The sequence below is a fragment of the Grammomys surdaster genome, unplaced genomic scaffold, assembly GCF_004785775.1.
Source record: "Grammomys surdaster isolate TR1022 unplaced genomic scaffold, NIH_TR_1.0 125504, whole genome shotgun sequence".
Classification (NCBI taxonomy): Eukaryota; Metazoa; Chordata; class Mammalia; order Rodentia; family Muridae; genus Grammomys; species Grammomys surdaster.
The window spans coordinates 1,219,546-1,240,658 of NW_021620360.1; the positions used below are offsets into that span (position 1 = coordinate 1,219,546).

Below are 21,113 nucleotides of genomic sequence, written 5' to 3' on the forward strand. Positions count from 1 at the left end.
CTCCTACAAGTTGCCCAGCCTCCCGATCTGGGGTGATACCAGGCTCTACAGATGGTACACACACCTGGACCACTGAGAGCCAGTACCGTGGAGGAAATGCAGTCATGTCTGTCCCCGCTGACTTTTGTCTGTAGATCCACCCCGCACCCTCGTGCCCTCACTCCCATCCTGTATCAGGTTGCTGAGCCCCATGGGAAAACAGAGGGTAGAGGGAGAGACCACAGCTCAACCCAAGGAAGGGGCTGTGTGAGCCGGCGAGAACAAAGCGGCGAAGCGGAGGTGGGGGATGCTGGCTGTGAGGCCCCGCCCTCTCTTTTCTCTCCTCCTTTATCACCGCTTCTGCTTATTGGGCAAATGTTCAAAGTCTGTGGACTCTGTGCATTAAGCGCTAAGTGATACGTGCAAGGGAGGAGATCGAAGCACCCTCCGTTTCCAAGAAGCTTGACCATCGGGGAATAGAAGATAAATGTAGGCCACATGACCTTCCCTGGCCCTGCGTTCTGTGAATGGAAAGGTATTTGTCCCTTCCTGGCCTGGTGCCGGCTTGGTGCACCTCCTTGCTCCCTCTTTCCTGCCACAGGTGAACCCTCAACTCTTCCTACTTTCCTTCCTCTCCAGGACCATGTGGAACCAACTCTCCCACCTGGACAGGGGCGAAAACAAGGAAAGGGTCCACCCTCAAATTCCTGGGTTTTGATCTTTCTCCCCCAAAGATGGGGACAAGATGGCGTGTACAGGGACCCTAGAGAGGCATAGTGGTGGTTAGAAAAAGAGGGGGGCCCAGGTGCAATGCCATTACCCCTAGAAACAAAGACGCAGAGAGAAATCAAATTCAAGAACTGCTTGTGTTTATTGGTAACCAGCTCAGGTCGTCAGAGGAGGCTTTAAAAACGAAAAGAGAAGGAGAAATCATGTGACCAGGCCCAATTGAGCATGCTTCTGCTGAGGTCTAACACCCCACACCCTCAACCCCACCCCACCCATGCTACAAACCAGTTGGGAGATTAGGGGGTGCTCCCAGAAGAGCCAGGAGGTCTGACTCCTGGAGGAAGCCGATTCTGACCATTACGTCCCCAGCTGCCTGCTGGGTACCGACCATTACCCCCCCAGATGCCTGGTGGGTACCGACTATTACTCCCCCAGATGCCTGGTGGGTATCGACCATTACCACCCCAGATACCTGGTGGGTAACGACTATTACTCCCCCAGATGCCTGGTGGGTACCGACTATTACTCCCCCAGATGCCTGGTGGGTATCGACCATTACCACCCCAGATACCTGGTGGGTAACGACCATTACCTCCCCAGATGCCTGGTGGGTACCGGCCATTACCCCCCCAGATGCCTGGTGGGTATCGACCATTACCCCCCCAGATGCCTGGTGGGTACCGACCATTACCCCCCAAGCTGGTGCCTGATACTAAACCATTGCTACCCCATATTCCAGAAGAATTTGGCATGGGCCTTGTTCCCCACCCAGTTCCAGCCCCTCCACTTCCCCAGGATGTTCCAGGACGTAGGATCTTCCCAGATAAACCAGGCACAAGCTTGTGAACGAGAAACCAGAATGGGCTCCTGGCAAAGGCTTCTGCCTCCGTTTCCAGTGAACTGGAACCAAGCTGCGGTCCAGGCTCTGAGTCCTGAGGGTAGGAAGCCTCCAGTGAAGGTTGCCTGACATGTGCAGAGGAAGCCTCGGGCAGAGGACCGCCTCTGGAAAGGTATGACAGGGCTTCTGGCAGCACTGGCTCTAACTGGTCTTCAGCAGCAGCAGCCATCCATTGCTGAAGGTACTCTGACGGCCAGGACTCCATGAGGGGCGGCCCCCAGAAGGGAGGCGGCCCCCAGAAGGGAGGCCCGCTGGGTACCTCAGGGTCTCCCTCAGGTAGAATGCCATTTTGTGGAGATTCGCTGAGCCTCGGAAGAACCCCTAGTAACTCATTATTCGCAGAGTCTGGCTTGGGGTGAGGCTGTCCAGAGTTGAAGAGGCTGGTGAAGGAAGGTTGTCCCGAATGTGTGGAGACTTTCTCCTCTGGTGCCCCAGTGCTCCGTGCGAAGAGGCCTGAAGGAAACGGAAGATAAAGCAGTCCGTGGGTCAGATTTGGCACCATCTACTCCGTTGATTCGCTTGCCCCTTCGCTGAAAGTCCCTTTCTGTACTGGCACTTTCTACTTCCCTCGGGGACCTAAGTGCACACCCTCTTACAAGTGTGTATGCCTTCACCTTCTCCCTTAATTCCTATTCCCAAGGACCCTTGTATCTTCCATACCTGGCAGACACAGACAGATCAGGAGCAGGCCCAGGGGAGCCTGGCTCCCACCTGTGAGGCTCTGCATCTTGCTCAGCTCTGGCTTCTGCCTGAGCCCCAAGATAGCAGGTTTTATCCTGTTGTTGGGGTGGAGGACAGCAGACGCAGTCTGGGACAGTGGTTATAGAAACAATGGATCTGCCCAATCCACCCTCATTCTTGATTCGGTCTGTGGCAACAGGTGTCACTTGAAAGTCCCTGAGGAACTGGTTGTTCCTCACCTGGCTACTTCCTGGTACTCCCTGCCCCTTCCTCACCCAGGTGCTCTGGTCCACAGGTCACCCCTAGTTGTCAGCCCTACCCTGTCCTGTCTGGACAGCAAGCCTTGGATGCTGTCTTCAGTGTGTCTCTCAGTAACCCCACTTCTTCTGGATCTAGATCATTCAGTCCAGCACCTTCCATTTATGTATCCCCACATATTCACCTGGATGCCTACAAGCTGGAAGTCCTGGGGTGCAAGAACTCCCCCATCTAAGGAGCTACTTCTAGGTGAAGTCCTTAGTCTGAAGAAACAGGTTTATTTCCCAGCCTGTGATGTGATATATTAACTTCCCACAGCTCCTTCCTATAACAAAAGCCATGAGCTAACGAGTCCTAACATGCGTTATATTGCTTCTTTTTATTTTGTTTCCTTTCCTTAGTTTGTTTGTTTCCTGTTCTGTCTGGTTTTCTTTTCGGGGGGGGGTGTCGAGTTGGGGTGGTTAAGACTGAGACTCACTATGAGATGGGCCTCAAACTTACAATCCACCTGCCTCAACTTCCCAAGACTAGGATGACAGGCATGTGAAGTCATACCTCCCCTGTTATCAAGTTTGTAAAAGACGTGTAAAAAAAAGAGTTTTTTTTTTTAAGATTTATTTATTTATTATATGTAAGTACACTGTAGCTGTCTTCAGACACCCATATGAGGGCATCAATCTCATTGTAGATGGTTGTGAGCCACCATGTGGTTGCTGGGATTTGAACTCATGACCTCTAGAAGAGCAGTCAGTGCTCTTAGCCGCTGAGCCATCTCACCAGCCCAAAAAAAAAAAAAAAGAGTTTTTTAGATTTTACTTATTTTGTTATTTTATGCAGTTTCGTGCCTGAATGCATGTGTGTGCACCACACATATGTCTGGTGTCATAGATCAGAAGGGGCTTTGGATCAGACATTTATAAACAGCCTTGTGGGTACTGAGGATTGAGTCTAGGTCCTCTAGAAGAACAGTCAACTCTCCAGCCCTTATCTTATTCTTAATTACGTGTGTGTGTGTGTGTGTGTGTGTGTGTGTATACACCTGTTGGAGGGAGGGTGTGTGTGTGTGCATGTGAGTGTAGTACCCAAAGAGGCCAGGAGAGGGTATCAGACTCCTAGAGTTGGAATTACAGGTGATTGTGAGGAGCCTGATGTTGGTTCTGGGAACAGAACTCTGGTCCTCTAAAGGACAGCCAATGTTCTCAACCATGGAGCCATCTCTCCAGCCCAGTCACTATTCTTTACAACAAAAGTCTAAAATGGGTCCTTTTGGGTTAAAACAGAAGGATCTGAGGACTGAGTTCTGTTATGGTGGCTCTAGAGAGAATCCACTTGTGGCATTTTTCCAGTTTCCAAGGCCACCTGTGTTTTTTGTTGTAGTAATTATTTAATTTAATTTCTACCACACGTTTGATCATTCAGTTCCCAGGTAAAAGACACAAAACCTTTATATTTATGATAAGTCTTTTAAGCATTAGAGCTGGACAGATATCTATCCTCTAAGCTATTAGTATTTGGGGTTCAGAACAATAACCATAAACACACAGTCAGGAGAAACAGCAAGTATTTGGGCAACACCACTGTGGAGGTGGCAGGCCAGCACTTAGAAAAGTAGATTAGGGATTACTCACCCCCCCCCAAACCCCATAATTGTAAAAGCAAAATAAAATAACCATAGTCTGAGTCTCATTTATTTGTAAGCTAGTTGGGGATAAGCTGAAATTGACTGTGCTACAGTTTCTGGCCTCTTGGCTCCCTTCTCCCTCCTTCCAAGCCCCACACAGTAGGTCTTCCCACACTGTATCATCTGGCTTCCTCTTCTGCCTCCCAAGCTCACAATTTGAAACACTGTGTTTATATTGGACCCACCCAGATAATCCTAGGTAATCCCTTTATAGTAAAGTCAGGTGACTAATGACCTGAGCTGCATCAGGAACGTTGTTTCCCTTTGTTGAGTGATATAATGTTATCCATAAATTCCAGGGATTAGGATGGTGACATCTTTGGTAATGTTGGGGGTGGAAGCAGGTGTCAGATGTATCCAAAGAATATAAGAAACGGGGGCTGGGAATATGGCAAGGTAGTTTAAAGTAATTGTTGCTTTTTTGTTTGGTTGGTTGTTTCCCCACAACATATACCCCCGAGACAGAGTCTCTCTGTGTAGCTCTGGCTGATCTGAAACACAGTCTGTAGACCAGGCTGGCCTCAAACTCAGAGATTCATCTGCCCTTGCCTCCCAAGTGCTGGGATTAAAGGTGTGTACCACCACCATCCAGCTGAGTAGTTATTATTTTTGCAGAGGATCAGTGTTTGGTTCCCAGAAACCCTCCTCTCCTAGCAACCTCCCTTAACTTCAGTTCCATGAGATCTGACGCCCTCTTCTGGTGTTCGTGGGCAACAGGCATGCACATGGTGCACAGACATACATACAGGAAAAACACTCATACACATAAATTATCAATCTAAAGAAGTGTTGGTGGGTGGATATAAGAAATGCTCAGAAGCAGGGCCTCCATTGAGCAGGTCCCAGAGTGAGCAGGGGTAGAGCAAGAAGGGGCGGAGCAAGAGGGAGAAGGGAAGGGCTGCTCACTAATGACCGTGACTACAACCTTGTTGCTCTGGGGAGCCCATTAATGATTGGTCTAGTTTTAAACACAGATGCTATGGTTTACATCTACTTTGAGGCTGTCCCTCACTAGTCTCCAATGTGGGGATATTGAGAGATTCAGGACCTTTAAGAGGCAGGGTCTCTTGGGAGGTAGGTAAGTCACTGGGTAGATTAATGGGGGACTTGGTGGCATGAATTATCTCCTGTGGGAATGGTTTGCTACTGGGGTGAGCCTTGCTGGCTCTGACAGCCTCAGGCATACAGTCTCAACTTCTTGGAGGCTGAAGTAGGAGGGTCACAAGTTCAAGCCCAACCTGGGCTACAGAGTGAGTTCAAGGGCAACTTGAACAGGGAAGTCTCAAAAGAAAAACGTTTGAAAGGGTAGAAAGGGGGCTGGAGTGATGGCCCATGGTTGAGGAGACCTTGCTGCTCTTGCAGAGGACCAGAGTTCAGTTCCTGGCCCCTACGTGGAAAAGGCCACAACCAGCTGTAACTCCAGCTCTTGGGGATCTGACTCTCTCTTCCAGTCTCCTCAGGTACCCATATTCATAATGCATATGCCCAGAAACATAATTAAAATATTAATACCAATACTCTTTAAAGTTTTGGGGGTTGGGTTTTTGTTTTGTTTTTTGCTTTTATAGTTCAACAATAGAGCTGGGGGCTGGAGAGATGGCTCAGTGGTTAAGAGCACTGACTGCTGCTCCTCCAGAGGTCCTGAGTTCAATTCCCAGCAGCCACATGATGGCTCACAACCATCTGTAATGGGATCCGATGCCCTCTTCTGGTGTGTCTGAAGACAGCTACAGTGTACTCATATAAATAAATAAATCTTAAAAAAAAAAAAAACAAACAGACACAATAAAGTGCTTGCCCGGGATACAATAATTCAGTCCCCAAAACTTTGAAAAATAAATAAACAGCCAGGTATGGTAGCACATGCCTTTGATACTTATACTCCTGAGACAGATACAGGTGGATCTCCGTGAGTTAGAGGCCAGCCTGGTCTATACAGCAAGTTTCAGGACAGCCAGGACTACATCAAGAGACCCTGTCTCAAAAACAAAACAAAAAATAAACAAACCAATAGTGAGCCTGGCACCCTGCTCTGCCACGTGACTTCTCCTCTCATTCAGTTCCTCCATGATGCTCAGAACCTGGCAGATGCTAGACTCGTGCTCTTGAACTTTGAAAACCGAGCTTAAAAAAGAAAAAGAAGAAGAAGAGGAAGAGGAAGAGGAGGAGGAGGAGGAGGAGGAGGAGGAGGAGGAAGAGGAAGAGGAAGAGGAAGAGGAAGAGGAAGAAGAAGAAGAAGAAGAAGAAGAAAAAGAAAAAAAAGAAAAAGAAAAGAACTAGAGACCTGTGAGCTAAACTGACCTCACATTCCCAGGTCTTGGGTGTTTTATTATAGCAACAAAAAGTGAACTAATGCAAATGTATTTGAGGGGCTGGAGGTGTGGTTCAGTTGCTAGGGCACCCACCTGGCATACACAAAGTCCTACACCCCATAAGACTGTACATGGTGGTGCACACCTGTAATCGCAACACTCCGGAGGTAGAGGCAGGAGGATCAGGAGCCCAGGGTCATCCTCAGTGTCCTAGTTAGGGGTTCTATTGCTGTGATGAAACACCATGACCAGAGAAATCTGGGAAGGACAGGATTTGTTTGGCTCACACTTGCATGCCATTGTTCATTGTCAAAGGAAGTCCAGACAGGAACTCAATAACTGGATAGGAACCTGAAGGCAGGAGCTGATTCAGAAGCCATGAGGTGGGCTGTTGAGTGGCTTGCTCAGCCTACTTTCTTATAGAACCCAGGATCACCAGCTCAAGGATGGCACCATTCATATGGCCCCTCCCCCATTGATCTCCAATTTAAAAAATAACCTACAGGCTTGACTTTTGCCCATCTTGTGGAGGCACTTTCTCAATTAAGGTTCCCTCCTCCCTGATATCTCTAACTTGGGTCAAATTGACTTAAGACTAGTCAGGACACTCAGTTTCACAATGAGCTCAAGGCTAGACTGACTTACATTAAATCTTGTCTCAAAAATTAAAATAATATATATGTGTGTCTTAGTCAGGGTTTCTATTCCTGCACAGAATATCATGACCAAGAAGCAAGTTGGGGAGGAAAGGGTTTGTTCAGCTTACACTTCCACATTGCTGTTCATCACCAAAGGAAGCCAGGACAGGAACTCACACAGGGCAGGAACCTGGAGGCAGGAGCTGATGCAGAGGCATGGATGGATGTTGCTTACTGGTTTGCTTCCTCTGGCTTGCTCAGCTTGCTTTCCTATAGAACTCAGGACTACCAGCCCAGGGATTTCACCACCCACAATGGGCCCTCCCCTCTTGAGCACTAATTGAGAAAATGTCTTACAGTTGGATCTCAGGCAGGCATTTCCTCAAGGGAGGCTCCTTTCTCTGTGATAACTCCAGCTTGTGTCAAGTTGACATACAAAACCAGTCAGTACAATGTGTCTTTGAAATTCTTATAGTAAGAGGAGCTTATTGTTGTTTTATAATACTGGGGCTTGAACCCAAGTCCCCACACATGCTAGATGAGTGCTCTACCACTAAGCTATGCCCCCATCCCCTTCTCTCTGTTGGAAACAAGGTCTGACTAAGCCTTCAGCTCATTCTGAATCCCAGGTTGGCTTCAAACTTGTCATTTTTCTGCTTCAGGCTTCCAAAGAGCTGGGATTTCAGGCCTATACCACTAGGCACACATAATAAAAAGTGTTTGCCTTTTTAATTTTTAAAACCCATGACTTTGTGCATGAATGACATATATGTGTAGGTGCATGCACCACCGTATGCATGTGGAGGTCCAAAGACAATCTGTGGAGTTGGTTCTCTCCTTCTATCTTTACACGGGTTTTGAGGATCAAACTCAGGTTGCCAGCCTTGTGGGGCAAGCTCCTTTACCCACTGAGCCATCTTGCTGGCCCTTAACCATGTTTGTTCTCTCAGTTTCCTCTAGACAGTGGTGGAGCAGGTGTCCCTCACTGCCTGAGGAGACACACTGGCCATTGCCTGATTTCTCTAGTCCCCACCCCCCACCCCCCAGCCATCAATAGTAAGCTCTTTCTTGAACTGGCCAGTTCAAGAAAAAAACCTTAAGAGATTGGTTCCCAGTTTTGAGGTGACATACACGAACCGTGCCCAATTTTGGTTTTGCTATTCTGAGACAAAGTCTCACTGTGTAGCTCTGGGTCTCTTGGAGCTAGCCTCGAACTCACAGACATTTACCTGCTTCCCAAGTGCTGGGATTAGAGGCATGTGCCGCCATGCCTGCTTTGTCCAAATTTTTAACATGTACCGTATCAGAGACTAGAGGAGTCCCACGTAAATGTCAGCTTCTCCTGAGGTCTCATCCTTGGAGCCTCTGAGGGCTGTGCCCCCCTGGCACTGTCTGGAAGCAACAACTTTAAAAAAAAATTAATGTATATGAGTACACTGTAGCTGTCAGATACACCAGAAGAGGACATCAGATCTCATTACTGATGGTTGTAAGCCACCATGTGGTTGCTGGGACTTGAACTCGAGACCTCTGGAAGAACAGTCAGTGTTCTTAACCTCTGAGTCATCTCTCCAGCAGACCAACAACTCTTAAGTAATGACAAAAGCAGGATTACATGCGAGCCTGCTTGACCATAGTGGACCCTGAAGCCTGACTTTGATCCCAGAGCATCTATGGTCAGTTCAGTGGGAAGCCGCTGGTTCTGGACGGAAAGCTTTAGTCGCTGTGAACTTGGCACCTGTTCTCTCCTTCCCAATGGGAGGGGAGTGGGCCTACAGGAGGGCAGAAATGAGTCCCTTTTCAAAAGCTGTGAGAGTCTTGTACATGGAACGAGGGTCTTCCTAGAGGGACACACACATCCATCTGTCCTTCCTGGGCTAGTATCTACCACAGCGCTTTCACCACGGAGCTTGGGCTGAGGAGGTAGAGAGGACACTATGGCTTTCTTTGTCTATCACAGGACCTCGTTAAGTAGGGCGGTGAGTCACCAGGTTTGCTGCACTCCCGTCACACTGGGATGTTGTCTTTCTCTCCCCACCCCCAGCTCCCAGAACACCCAGGCTCCTGCTCAGTCTTCAGGAATCTTGCCTGGGCTGGTCCAGCGTCCCAGAAACTCAAGATCGGGCCTCCCAGAGAGGATGGCGTTTAGAAAGGTGAGGCTCACTCATGGAGAAGAGGCTAGGCGGGAGAGAAGGAGTGAATGAGGGCTTTTTGGAGGGGAGGACTCCAGCGTCCGTGGGAAGCACAGAGGGGACAAATTTCTTGGAGGTGAGACGTGGAGAGGAAGGATTCGGACAGCAGACAACTCTGCTGTCTGCTCAATTATTGTTTTCCTTCTCTGTGGGAGGAGGGGTAATACAGGAAACGCTGAGCCAAGTTACGAACAGAAATGGGAGACATGGGCCCTCTAGAGGCATGGGAGGTGTACTACCTAGGCCCTCTAGAGGCACGGAAGGTGTACTGCTAGGCCCTCTAGAGCCATGGGAGTTGTACTGCTAGGCCCTCTAGAGGCATAGGAGTTGTACTGCCCAGGTACTAAGAAGAGGCAAAAAGTCTGCACAAAGTTCACAAAGTTTATTGAGCCCTGTCCAGGATCCAGATAGAGTTGGGAGTCTGTGTCAGATTCTGTGGATACCCTGGACTACACACACACATACACACACAGCAACATCTGTGCTTTGGGTGAAGTAGAAACCAGGCAGAAACTGACATGGAGAGTTGGGACGAGGGAGGCGGGAGTATGTTGGAAATGGGTCTGGTAGGGTGTGGTGAGACTCATGATGAATGGCGGGAACCCAACAATTTAGAGGGCTGGCTGAACGGATGGTAGCGGAGTCGCTGAGAAATGCAGTTTGGTTCTCAAATGATGGATTGGTCTTTGTCTTATTTGGCGAACGGGTAGAGGCAAGCTTGACTTATCCGGGCACCCAAGGTTGAGGTCTTCCCAGTCAAGAACCTGAAAAAGTGCGTTTCAAGGCAGGTAATCGAGCAGAGAGGACACACCAGCGGCGTGGTGTGGAAGCACCAGGAAAGGAGGAAGAGGATGGAGTCCACCATTTCGAGTGCTGAATAAAGTCAAGAGCATCATCCGGCTAACTGCAGCACGTGAGGCGGCTCTCCCGGGAGGAGGGCAGGAAACTGAGCCCCTGAATGTCTTCCAGCTGGGAGGTGGCTGACCATTGGAAAATAGCTGTCATGCATGACTTAAGACTTCTCAAGTGGCTCTCCCTGTGGCAGAAAAACTTCAGGATCCACTAACTGGGGCCCCAAAGGCTTCACTCGGGTCAGAATGTTGCGGATGGAACGGCAGGGCACTCTTCCGGGGCTGTTGAGGCCACAGGGCTTGACAACCACGGAGGGAACAGGCTGAGGAGAGCCATTCAGACCCCCATTCAATGTGGAGGAGGGAACAGAAAGGCAGGGGTAACCGGAAGAGCTAGATTTGCTGCCACAGGGCTGAAGGATGATTTTGCCAGTGGAGGAAGAGCTTCCCCCACTGATAGAGCCAGTGCCTGGTGAGGAGCAGGGCCCCTGGGAAGCACCACCACTGCAGGGGTGGTAGGAGGTACTGGAGCTGCTGGAGGTGATCTGAATTCTCGTACCAGAGCAAGGCCCCTTAGAGCTGACAGAGCCAGTGCCACAGAGCTGGACCCCACCAGAGCCCACAGGCTGGAACACATTGCCCGATGGGTAGCCACTGGAACTGGAAGAGCTGCGGCTGGGGATGATGGGATTGCTAGAGAAGTACTTGCCCTCAGAGATTGGGGCCCCAGCTGGAAAGGAGGGGGCCCCTGGCGAGCCCCTGATAGGGTTGTCTTTGGTGAAGTAGCCCACTGGGTAGATTTTACCTCCACTGTAGGTCATACCTGGGACCAGATAACTGTTGGCAGAGCCACCCACCACCTCATAGCCGCCATAGGGTTTCTGGACAGAGGTGATGGGAGGGCAGGGCTTGCCTGAGGGGCCGCCATTGCTACAGGGCATGCCTTGAAACCCTCCAGGGCCTCCAGAGCCATGTTGCTCCACCACCACCACAACAGGTCTCTGGCCACCTGATACAGTGTGGGAGTCAGAGATGTAAGGCCCTTTGTGTGTGATGACAGGCCCCCCACTGCAGGGAGAGTCGGGCAAGTTGGAGCTACAGGGTCGCAGGTTGGAGCTGCTGCTCTGGGAAGTGTATGAGCCTCCAGACTGGGAAGTGCCTGATGTTTGGCGGGAAGAATTGTCATCGGTTGGTAGAGCAGAGCCATTTCCTGGTCCTTCCCGGCTGCTTCCTGAACTTCCAGACTGAGAACTGCTGCTTACCCATTGAGAACTGGTGCTTACCCATCTTCCGGACTCGGAGCCACTGCTTCCTGTCTGAGAGCTGCTGCTTCCTGTCTGAGAGCCACTGCTTCCTGTCTGAGAGCCGCTGCTTCCTGTCTGAGAGCCGCTGCTTCCTGTCTGAGAGCCGCTGCTTCCTGTCTGAGAACCACTGCTTCCTGTCTGAGAACCACTGCTTCCTGTCTGAGAACCACTGCTTCCTGTCTGAGAGCCACTGCTTCCTGACTGGAACCCGTTGCTTCCTGACTGGGAGCCACCAGAGCCAAAAGAATAGCTACTCTGAGAATACCCTGTCCCTGGTTTATATATCAAGGATCCTGAAGAACCTCCCTGGGAGCTGCTGGATCCACCTTGGCTGCTGAAACTGCTGGATCCACCTTGGCTGCTGAAACTGCTGGATCCACCTTGGCTGCTGATGCTGTTGGAGCCAGGCTTTCCAATGAGACAGGGATCATTCGGGGAAGTGATCCTCGTGGGGTCCTTACAGGGGTCCGAGAGGGTCCCAATGCTCTTAGCCAAGATTCCTAGGGATGAGAGCAGTGGTCTGTAAATATCTCCCTCACCCATCATGATGTCCCATCCCCGTCGTCTTCCCAGTATCTCCCAAGAGGAACCCAGGCAAGTTCAGAGGTAGAGAAGGGGAAACCTGGCTATTGTCTATGAAGGGAATGAGGGTGACAGGATCAGGGAAGTTTCATTGTCCAAGCAATGGGGGGTGAGGGTGGAGGGTGCGTAGAGGAGCTCAAATGTTTCCAAGAAAAACAGATGCCGAAACTCTGACGTGGTAGGCGTTGAAGGAGTACCCTTCAGATAGTAGGGAAGGGAACGAATAAATCAGAAATGAGAATGAGACAGTGGGGAGGCTGAGGCTATGGGGCAGGGTGGTCTGAGGCAATTGTGGGTCAGACCATAGAACCAAACATAAGAACAAAGAGGTCAAGAAGGGCTTGGGGGCATTGACTTAGCATGCGCAAAGCCCTAGATCTGATGGTGGAGTCCAGGAAGGACTCCAGGAAAAGAGAAAGCTACTGCAGAGGTACCAGCTTACAAGAGGAGCATACTTAATAACTGATACTCAACCACCAGCTTTGTAGTGAGAGTCCAGACTGAATAAGGGGTGGAATCCCTACTTCCTGTCCCAACCATTTACTGGTGGCCATACCAGTAAATCAGGGTGGGGGCCAGGATGTGGGGTCACCCACTTGTTGCTTCAGAACCTGCCGGTACCAGTGTGACAGGACACTGCACCCTGAGCCACCCATGTTCTTGCTGTCCCAGCCCAGGGTCAGAAGCATAAACCTTCCTCCAAGACACGTGACCATTATCAATATCTCTCTCTCCCTGCCCAGCCTTCACATGCACCTGCTGCCCCCATTCCCCTCCACAGTGACTCTTGGTACCTTGAATCACGTTTAGACCCATCCTCCACTGACTCTCCACTCCCAGCCCCATGCTCCTCTTCCCTCAGCCTGTCTGGACAGCTCTCACCTAAGTGCCTTCTGTCCACTCCAGCCCCTTCAGAGCCATACAGCAAGTGACTAGCCTTTTCTGGTTTATATATTCAGAAAGGCAAAGTCGGCCATGCCTCCCTACAGGCCACCATGAAGACCATGTGACATCTCTCTGGACCATATCCCAAAACACCAAACTAGACATCACAGTTCATAACCCATACTCATACAAGAGCGGTCCAACGACAGCCAGACGGCTACCACCGGCCACCTCCCTAACCTCATCTCAAAAAGAAAAGCGTTGAATGCCAGACAGTGGTAGCACAAGCCTTTAATCCCAGCACTTGGGACACAGAGGCAGGGTCTGTGAGTCCAAGGTCAGCCTGGGCTACAGAGCTACACACACACACAAAGAAGAAGGAGAAGAAGAAGAAGAGGAGGAGGAGAAGGAGAAAGAAGAGAATGTTTACCTGCACAACAAACCATTCCCTTGCCTCTGTCCCTTTAACCTTAACACAGGCTGCAAGCCACCCAACCTGAGCTCAGAATCCTGGAGACTCTGCCTCTAAGTGGAATCTAAAGCCATTTTCCTGACTTCTCGGGCCTTCCAGATCCTCAGCTGAAGTGTGGGAAAGAACAGTGAGTCTACCGTGCATATCTCAAAATGCTAATGTGTTTAAAGTGCCAGCTACAGTCTAGGATTTAAAAGGTTCTGCGATGAGGGTGGTACATGCCTGCAATTCTAGTTCTCAGGAGGCTGAGTTGGAGGCGAGGCGGGGTTACAAAGCAAGACCTTGTGTCAAAAAAGAAGAAAAGGAAAAGAAAAGAGAGAGAGAGAAGAAAGAAAGCAAAAAGGACCAAAGGTCCTGGATCACTTAGCAAGAATGAGGAGGCTTGGAGCCTCACTCCCAGAACCTCAGTTAAAATACATATATAAGAAAATAAATACATGCAAATTAATACATCTAAAATGCTTGCAAAAGAGAGCTCTGAAAATGGTAGCAGGCCGGGTGGTGGTGGCACACGCCTTTAATCCCAGCACTTGGGAGGCAGAGACAGGTGGATTTCTGAGTTCGAGGCTAGCCTGGTCTACCGAGTGAGTTCCAGGACAGCCAAGGCTACACAGAGAAACCCTGTCTTGAAAAACAAAAAAAAAAAAAAAGAAGAAGAAAAAAAAACGAAAAAAGAAAATGGTAGCAATTGTTATTTCTGTAAAATGGGCTGATTGTATCTTCTTCTAGTGGGTCTGCCGTCATTCATATTACAACCTAGAACTTCTTTGGCTGTGTCATATGCATTATTTGTGTCAGAAACCGAATCCCCTCTCTAGGTTTCAGAAACAAGCTCAGAACGTTTACACAGGGCTTGAAGGCAGCCTGGCAGCAGGGCGCCTGCCAGACCATTCCGCCACTATAGAGCAAAGAACAAAAGAATTTGCCTGCAGTGACCACACAGAGGGGGCCAGGCAAGGACAAGTAGTCCCAGATAGAAAGGTCAGAGTCTAGAGCCCTCCCTGTGCCCTTGATAGGGCCTCTCCTGGACCCCGTGCTCCAGGCACTGGATGTCCCTAGCATCCCTGACCTATGGTTTGCATCCCATACTATCCCCCTCCCAAGGCCCCAGACTCCTACCTGGCAGAATGAGACTGGCCATCAGCAATGCCATCAGCCCGTGCCCTCCCACACGCCCCATCCTGGGTGTCCGAGAGGAACCCATTGTGCACGGTGTGGCCTCCTGACTGACAGAAGCTCTTGGGCACTGGGACCTTTATGCCGGGGCTGGACATTCTCTGAGCAGGAGTCACTGTGGGGAGGAGGAGGGGTGGAGGGGGAGGCTGCCTGGGGGAAGTTGGTGTGGCAGGAGAAGCTGAGGCAATCTGGTGTCACATCTGCCTACTCAGCAGAAGAGGTGGCTGCAGTGCAGGGGACCTGAGCCACTGGGCACTAGCCCCTACCCCAGCTGGCCTTCCTTAGCTCTTCGTTGCCTAACCCAGAACCAGGTGCTCTGCCCTGGAGCCACCTCCTGGAAGCTGGCCACTCTCGCCCAGGGACCCAGTCACCCTGCTATTCCCTCCCTGGCTTGCCCAGCATCCCTCCATCGAAGAAGAATAGACAGTGCAGCTTTCCCTCCTGGCCCTGAGAAGCACCCTGCCTGCCCCTGCTCACCCCTGCTCAGCCCACTGTACAATACAGCTCCACCAGGGTTCACACTGTAGTTCCTATCAGCTTGGTTCCCCGGGATTCCATGCCTCCATCTTCTCCTGCTTGGGATCTGAAGACCAGCCCCACACTCTGGACTCCCCTAAAGCCATTGCTAAACACCAGCCTGCCACAGGCCTATTAAAGTGTCCCATCACCAAACAAGTCTTTTTTCCTCTCAGAAACTGGGCATCCACACACTGAAAACCTAAAGGCTCCTTTCTGGGGTCTCTTGGGTCAGCCAGGGTCCGGGTGGGCAGTAGATACCAGAGCTTGGAATAGGGAGAGGCCTGGGTTGGGACCCTTGTCATAGCTGGGCCTCAGTGACTCACAGACCACTCACAGTCCCTATCCTATGGTAGTGACCCAGACTAAGGAGAATGAGCAAGAGGCCAATGAGGCTAATTGGGAAGGTGGTGGCCAGGCTGCCCATTAGCCTGCGCCTTGGCCTAGATGGGCAAACAGAAATCATCTGAGGTTTGTGTCTGAGTAGAATAAAGGACAGTCAGACCAGCTCCCGGGTCCCTGAAGGACAAAAAGACAGAGCCCTGAGATCCACCAAGAGGAAGATAGTTTCTCCTGTACTAATGTCCTTCCCTCCTCCTGTAGCCCAGGCCCCACCCCAGCCAATTGCTCACTAGTTCTGTGGGAGTATCAGTATCAGAGGAAGGGCCCCGAGTTTCCCTCACACAGCCCCTCCTTCTTTCCAGATGTCCATCTCTTCACAAGGTATCTCTGTCCCTCCAGACCTTGGGTTGGCCTCTCCCTTTCTCCCTGCCCTGCCTGGAGTTCTGGGCCCTGTGGTAGTGAATGGGGCCTGTGTGGGTACTGTCTGGAACCCCAGTTCTCCCTGTACCACACAGACCCCAAGCACTTAAAGTAGTTTTAAGTTTAGTTAAGTCTAAAAGACCATGTGTGGGCTGGAGAGATGGCTCAGTGGTTAAGGGCACTGACTGATCTTCCAGAGGTCCTGAGTTCAATTCCCAACCACCACATGGTAGCTAACAACCATCTGTAATGGGATCTGATGCCGTCTTCTGGTGTGTCTGAAGACAGCAACAGTGTATTCAAATAAATAAATCTCTTAAAAAAAAAAAAAAAAGGCTGGGCAGTGGTGGCGCATGCCTTTAATCCCAGCACTTGGGAGGCAGAGGCAGGCGGATTTCTGAGTTTGAGGCCAGCCTGGTCTACAGAGTGAGTTCCAGGATAGCCAGGGCTATACAGAGAAACCCTGTTTCAAAAAACAACAACAACAATAAAACAAACAAACAAACAAAAAGACCAGTGCAGCTGCTTGACACTGTCTAGTTCTTCGCTTTTCCTTGGTGCCTAGGGGAGGGGCTGGAAGGGAGGAGGTCCAGGGAGCACGGCAGAGTGTAGTGACCAGAATACAAGCTCTGAGATGGTCATCGGACAAGGTGAACAAAACAACCATGGCTTTAGAACTAGGATGACAGCAGTCTAAATCCTGGCTAATCCCGTGGCTTTGAGCAAGTTACCAAGCCTCTCTAAGTTTCTATTGCTTCACCTGGAAAGTGGGAGATTCCTGAGATGGGTTGAGTTGGGGACAGGGGACACTGAGGATGGGACCCTGGGCCTTGCACATGTTAGGCAAGTATGATGTTGCACTGAGGTGCTTCTCTTCCTATTGGAAGTTTTTTGTTCTGTTTTGTTTTAATTTTATGTGTGTGCCACATGCATGTAGTTCCTGTAGAGGCCAGAAGAGGGCGTTGGCTCTCCCTGGAACTGAAGTTACAGATGGTTGTTAGCCTGCGTGGAAAGTGCCGGGAATCAAACCCAGGGTCCTCTGGAAGAGCAGTCAGTGCTCTTCACTTCTGAACCATCTCTCTAGCCCACTGGAATTATTCAAAGGTTTATAAAGATCAAACAAGAGATGATCAGAGAGAATCAATTAAACAGGACCAGAATGCAGCCTCCTGCAGTGTTGCTTTCTGGCTGGAGCTCTCAGCTCCTCTGGCCTGTGTATTCCCTTTGGAAAGGCAAGCCAGACATTCACTCTCAGCCCTCACCTCGAGACACAAATAGTGGAGAGGCTGCTCTTTCTGGAGCCTGCGATGTCTCCCCAACCCCTCCCTAGACTCTCAGGCCCCAGCTAGGATCTGGAGAAGGAGTGGGGCCAAGGCAGGGTGAGGAGTGGCGGGGACAGGATAGGGAAAGGAGCCTTTGTGGTCTGAGAATGTGGGCATCCCCAAATGGGTGGAGAAAAAACAAACCGCTTTCCAGCACAGCTTCCCCGGAGCCTCAGAGTAGGCACCGTCTTGTTTTCTTCTTCACATTCCTCCCTGTAGCCGTCAGACCTTGGCCAACACAGCCAGGCTGGGGGAGGCACAGTCTCTCTCGGCCTCGCGCCAGCTCCCAGCCACCCACGCAGTCACGTTCCTCACCCAGCCTCTCTCTCCTCCTGTCTTCTCTGTCCACCCTCTTCCCATCCTTCACCACCCTGCCCATATCTGGAACCTAGAAGCTTCAATCTGTTCTCTGTGTTAGTTAACTGAAAGCCTGTCTGTTCCCCCTTATCCAGTCTCCCTTCCTCCCTCCCTCCTGTGACCATTATCCGCAGTCTGAAAATGGAAGGGGTAGAGGGATGGCTCAGTGGTTAAGAACACTGACTGCTCACCCATAAGGAGCTTACAAGTGTAACTCCAGTTCCAGGGAATGATCCGTGGTGCACCCACACGATGCACTTACACACGCACATACAGGCAAAACACCAATACACATTAAGTAAAGATTTTTAATAATAGTAATAATACATGGAAAATTACAGAAATAAGCAATTTGTTGACTTGTAAATAACTCAATACAGTAGATCGTTATAATTGTCTTGCTTAACTGTTTATCTCTTACTGGGTCTAATTCGTAAATTAAAACCTCATCATAGTCTGTGTACAGAGGATGCCTGCCACTACCTCAGGCATCATTAGGCTCTTAGATTGTACGCCCTGCTGATAAAGGGGCTGCTATTCTCTGCCAGGCCTCTCACTGTCGCCAGTAACCCTTCAACTCAGGCAGCAAAACCCTAAAGGCAGCGAGGGTCAGAAGCGGAGACAAGGAGGCATTAGCTGAGTGTCTGCATAGCCCAGGGTTACCTCAGGAGGCTGCTCGTTGGCAGAGGGAGAGCTGGACGCTCTATCAGAGAGTGAGTGCCTCCTACAGTGAATTGATTGGGTAAGAAACTGTAGGTAATGTGGAGCAAACTCTTCCCCAGAGGAAACACAGGCTCAAAGCAGGAGCCTTTGATGGGTAAGAATTCCACAGAAGGAGGTCTTAGTGGGTGTGAGCTTAGGTTGGGGAGAAGGAAGTGAATGGCAAAGAGGAAAGGCTGAGAGGAGCCTTCCTGTGTAATGAGGACAGTTGGAATGAGGCTGTCCTTAGCCTATGGCTTCTCTCCCCATCCTCAAGAAGAAGGTGACAGTCCTGGGCCCCTTCCCACTGGGCATGTCCTCAGAGATGTTTTTCCTGTAGTAGAGATGGATGGCCCTGACCAAGAGCACTGAGGGACAGGATTTGTCTGCGTGTGTTGAGTCCCTACCAGACTAGGTCCCCTGTGACAGAAATATGGCTCCCAGGGTTCTCATCTCTCTCAGCTTCCCTCATCCCTGGGAGCACTCTGCTGGCATCTCTGGGAGCACTGGCATCCCTGTGAGCACTCTGCTAGCATCCCTGGGAGCACTCTGCTGGCATCTACAGTTTCTACCCTACAGAAGACAACCAGCTTTCTTCACTCTCTCTTCACACAGCCCCTGAAACATGTCTGGTCCAAACACAGGGAACGTTTCCCTAGGACCTCAGACTCTGGGACAGTGAGTGTTGCACCCAAGCCATGCTGCCTCTTGCTGCTTCCTCAAGGATATCTAGTGCCTCTCTCTGGGTCTCACACCCTCTTTCCTTTTGGATGCTTCACACCCCTCCCTTTCTTGCCACATGCAAAGCCCCCGGAGGCTCTGAGGGGGATCTCTAGGGGCACCATGCTGGTGAGCAGAAAGCAGATATCCAGGCCTAGCTATTGACTCCTTACTAGGCCTCAGTCTGTGCTGCCTTCATTCCTCCCAAGTGACTGACTCCCCTAAGCCACTCTTCTCCCCCTGTGGTTTATAGTCTCCCCCAAGAGAAGCAACACGTCTCTGACACACAGCAATGCCCACATGGCTGCAATGAGAGTGTATAGGCTTTGCCCCTGAACCATGAAATAGATGCTGGGCTGGGGTTGTACCCAGTATTGTAAACCCCCTAGGGGCTCTGCTGGGTGTCCCCCCTCCCTGTGTTATGTATTGTCGCTGGCTGGGAGTCACACTCTGAGAGCATTTATCCTATGTCAGAAGGTTCTATGGTATGAACTGTTGTGAAATCTACCTCGCTTTTCTGCCCCTCAGATCCTATCGTCTGTCTCCTCCAGGACTTCCCTCATGAGCCGCAGCCTGGCCACATTCCATTTTTCACACTGCACATAGCTATCCTCCTCCTCTTACTGGCTCACTGACCCCTCCAGGGGATGCAGGGATCACAGTGAGGACGGGTTCAGAGCCAAATGCATCTTCAGGCTTAAATTCTGAAAGGAAAATTTTGGTAAATGTCTCACCCCCAATGCACCTGGACTCTTATCCCCTCACCTCACTCTCTCCAAAGCAACACAGAGTCACCTGAGGGACAGTCATGTTCCCTGAGCTCAATACATGGCCCTATTTAAGTGACATCTAATTTAGCCACCACCCCTCTGATCCTGTGAGAAGACACAGAAAGAGGGTGTGATTAGCTCTCAGATTAACAAACTGTTTTCCTCTTGTCTGCTTTGTGCTGGGGAAACCCTGTACTCGTCACCTGCCAATCAGCACGCCTATTAAGTAGTCATTCTTCCATTGTGCCCTGGAATGCTTTTTAATTGGTCATCCAGAATCAGAGATCCAGCTCCCTTCCCAGCCAGGACTGAAATGCAAGAGAGGATGGAGGGAAGGAGGGAGAGTCAGAACACAGTCAGATGGTTTCATGGCCTCCAGGGAGGCTGGAAGGACGGGTCCTGAGAGGGACTTCTAGGTCAGCGCGACATCCCTGTGGGTCATCTCTGCTCTTCTGTTCTCCCCCGGCATCTGGTATGCCAGCTAGCACGCCAGATGAGCGGAGAACAAATACAGTCCCTGGACGCTACAGCACTCTGACACACTCATAGTAAGGTCCTCAGGTTCTCTGGGGCTCAAGGAGATGGAGAATCTCTTCCTCTGGAGTCACAAGTGTAAATTAAGAACATCACCACAATACCCACTGTGCACCCTGGAACACTGACCCATACGGGCTGAACTCCCGCTAGCACTGCGCATGTCACACATGCTCCCATGATGCCTTGCTCCCTTGTTCCGGTCTGTTCTTGTCAACTGTCATCTCCTCAGAAGGGTCTTCCATGCCTTTTTAACTTAAAAATGTCAACTGGAAAGATGACTCAATCTGAGTCCAATCCCAGCACTCCTACAGAGAGATAGGAGGTAGAGATATGAGAATCACCCAGAAGCCTGTGGGCCACACTGCATAGAGTGTGCCATGTAGCAGAAACCAGAGCGACCATGCCTCCACAGGGTGAAAGGAGAGAACCAGCTCCTGAAAAATACCTCCTGACTTCCACACATGCTCTGTGGCGCACACACATAAACGATTTTGAAAATATGTCCTAGTCACCACATTCCCACCCCTGCACTGCGAGGCTGACTCGCCCATTGTCTATCTGTCTCTGTTTTTCTGTGTGTGTGTGTGTGTATCTGTATATGTATGTATTTGTATGTATGTGTTTGTGTATGTAGGTGTGTATGTGCATGTATGTGTATATGTGTATATGTATGTATGTGTATGTGTGTATGTATGTGTGTATGTACGCATATGTTTATATGTATGTGTGTGTTTATATGTGTGTATATGTGTGCATGTGTGTATAGTATGTATGTATATATGTGTATGTGTG

General features: G+C 50.3%; 2 protein-coding genes across 2 annotated transcripts; both read right to left on the reverse strand.

Annotated features, from left to right (window-relative positions):
- Positions 1-1,004: 1,004 nt before the first annotated feature.
- Positions 1,005-2,333, reverse strand: CUNH6orf15 (chromosome unknown C6orf15 homolog). Its single transcript, XM_028786364.1, has 2 exons — positions 2,267-2,333; positions 1,005-2,059 (listed from the first exon to the last, which is right to left on the reverse strand). The coding sequence occupies exons 1-2, from the start codon at positions 2,331-2,333 to the stop codon at positions 1,005-1,007; spliced, it is 1,122 nt and encodes a 373-aa protein (XP_028642197.1).
- An 8,047-nt stretch (positions 2,334-10,380) lies between these two features.
- Cdsn (corneodesmosin) lies at positions 10,381-14,666 on the reverse strand. Its single transcript, XM_028786362.1, has 2 exons — positions 14,582-14,666; positions 10,381-12,023 (listed from the first exon to the last, which is right to left on the reverse strand). Exons 1-2 carry the CDS (start codon positions 14,664-14,666, stop codon positions 10,381-10,383), a joined length of 1,728 nt encoding a protein of 575 aa, XP_028642195.1.
- Between the last annotated feature and the right edge of the window lie 6,447 nt (positions 14,667-21,113).

Coding starts and splice junctions, on each gene's coding strand:
- CUNH6orf15 (XM_028786364.1), bottom strand. CDS start 2,333: ATGCAGAGCCTCACAGGTGGGAGCCAGGCTCCCCTGGGCCTGCTCCTG. Junction 2,060..2,266: donor GATCTGTCTGTGTCTGCCAG/GTATGGAAGATA, acceptor CGTTTCCTTCAG/GCCTCTTCGCACGGAGCACT.
- Cdsn (XM_028786362.1), bottom strand. CDS start 14,666: ATGGGTTCCTCTCGGACACCCAGGATGGGGCGTGTGGGAGGGCACGGG. Junction 12,024..14,581: donor GGCCAGTCTCATTCTGCCAG/GTAGGAGTCTGG, acceptor TCTCATCCCTAG/GAATCTTGGCTAAGAGCATT.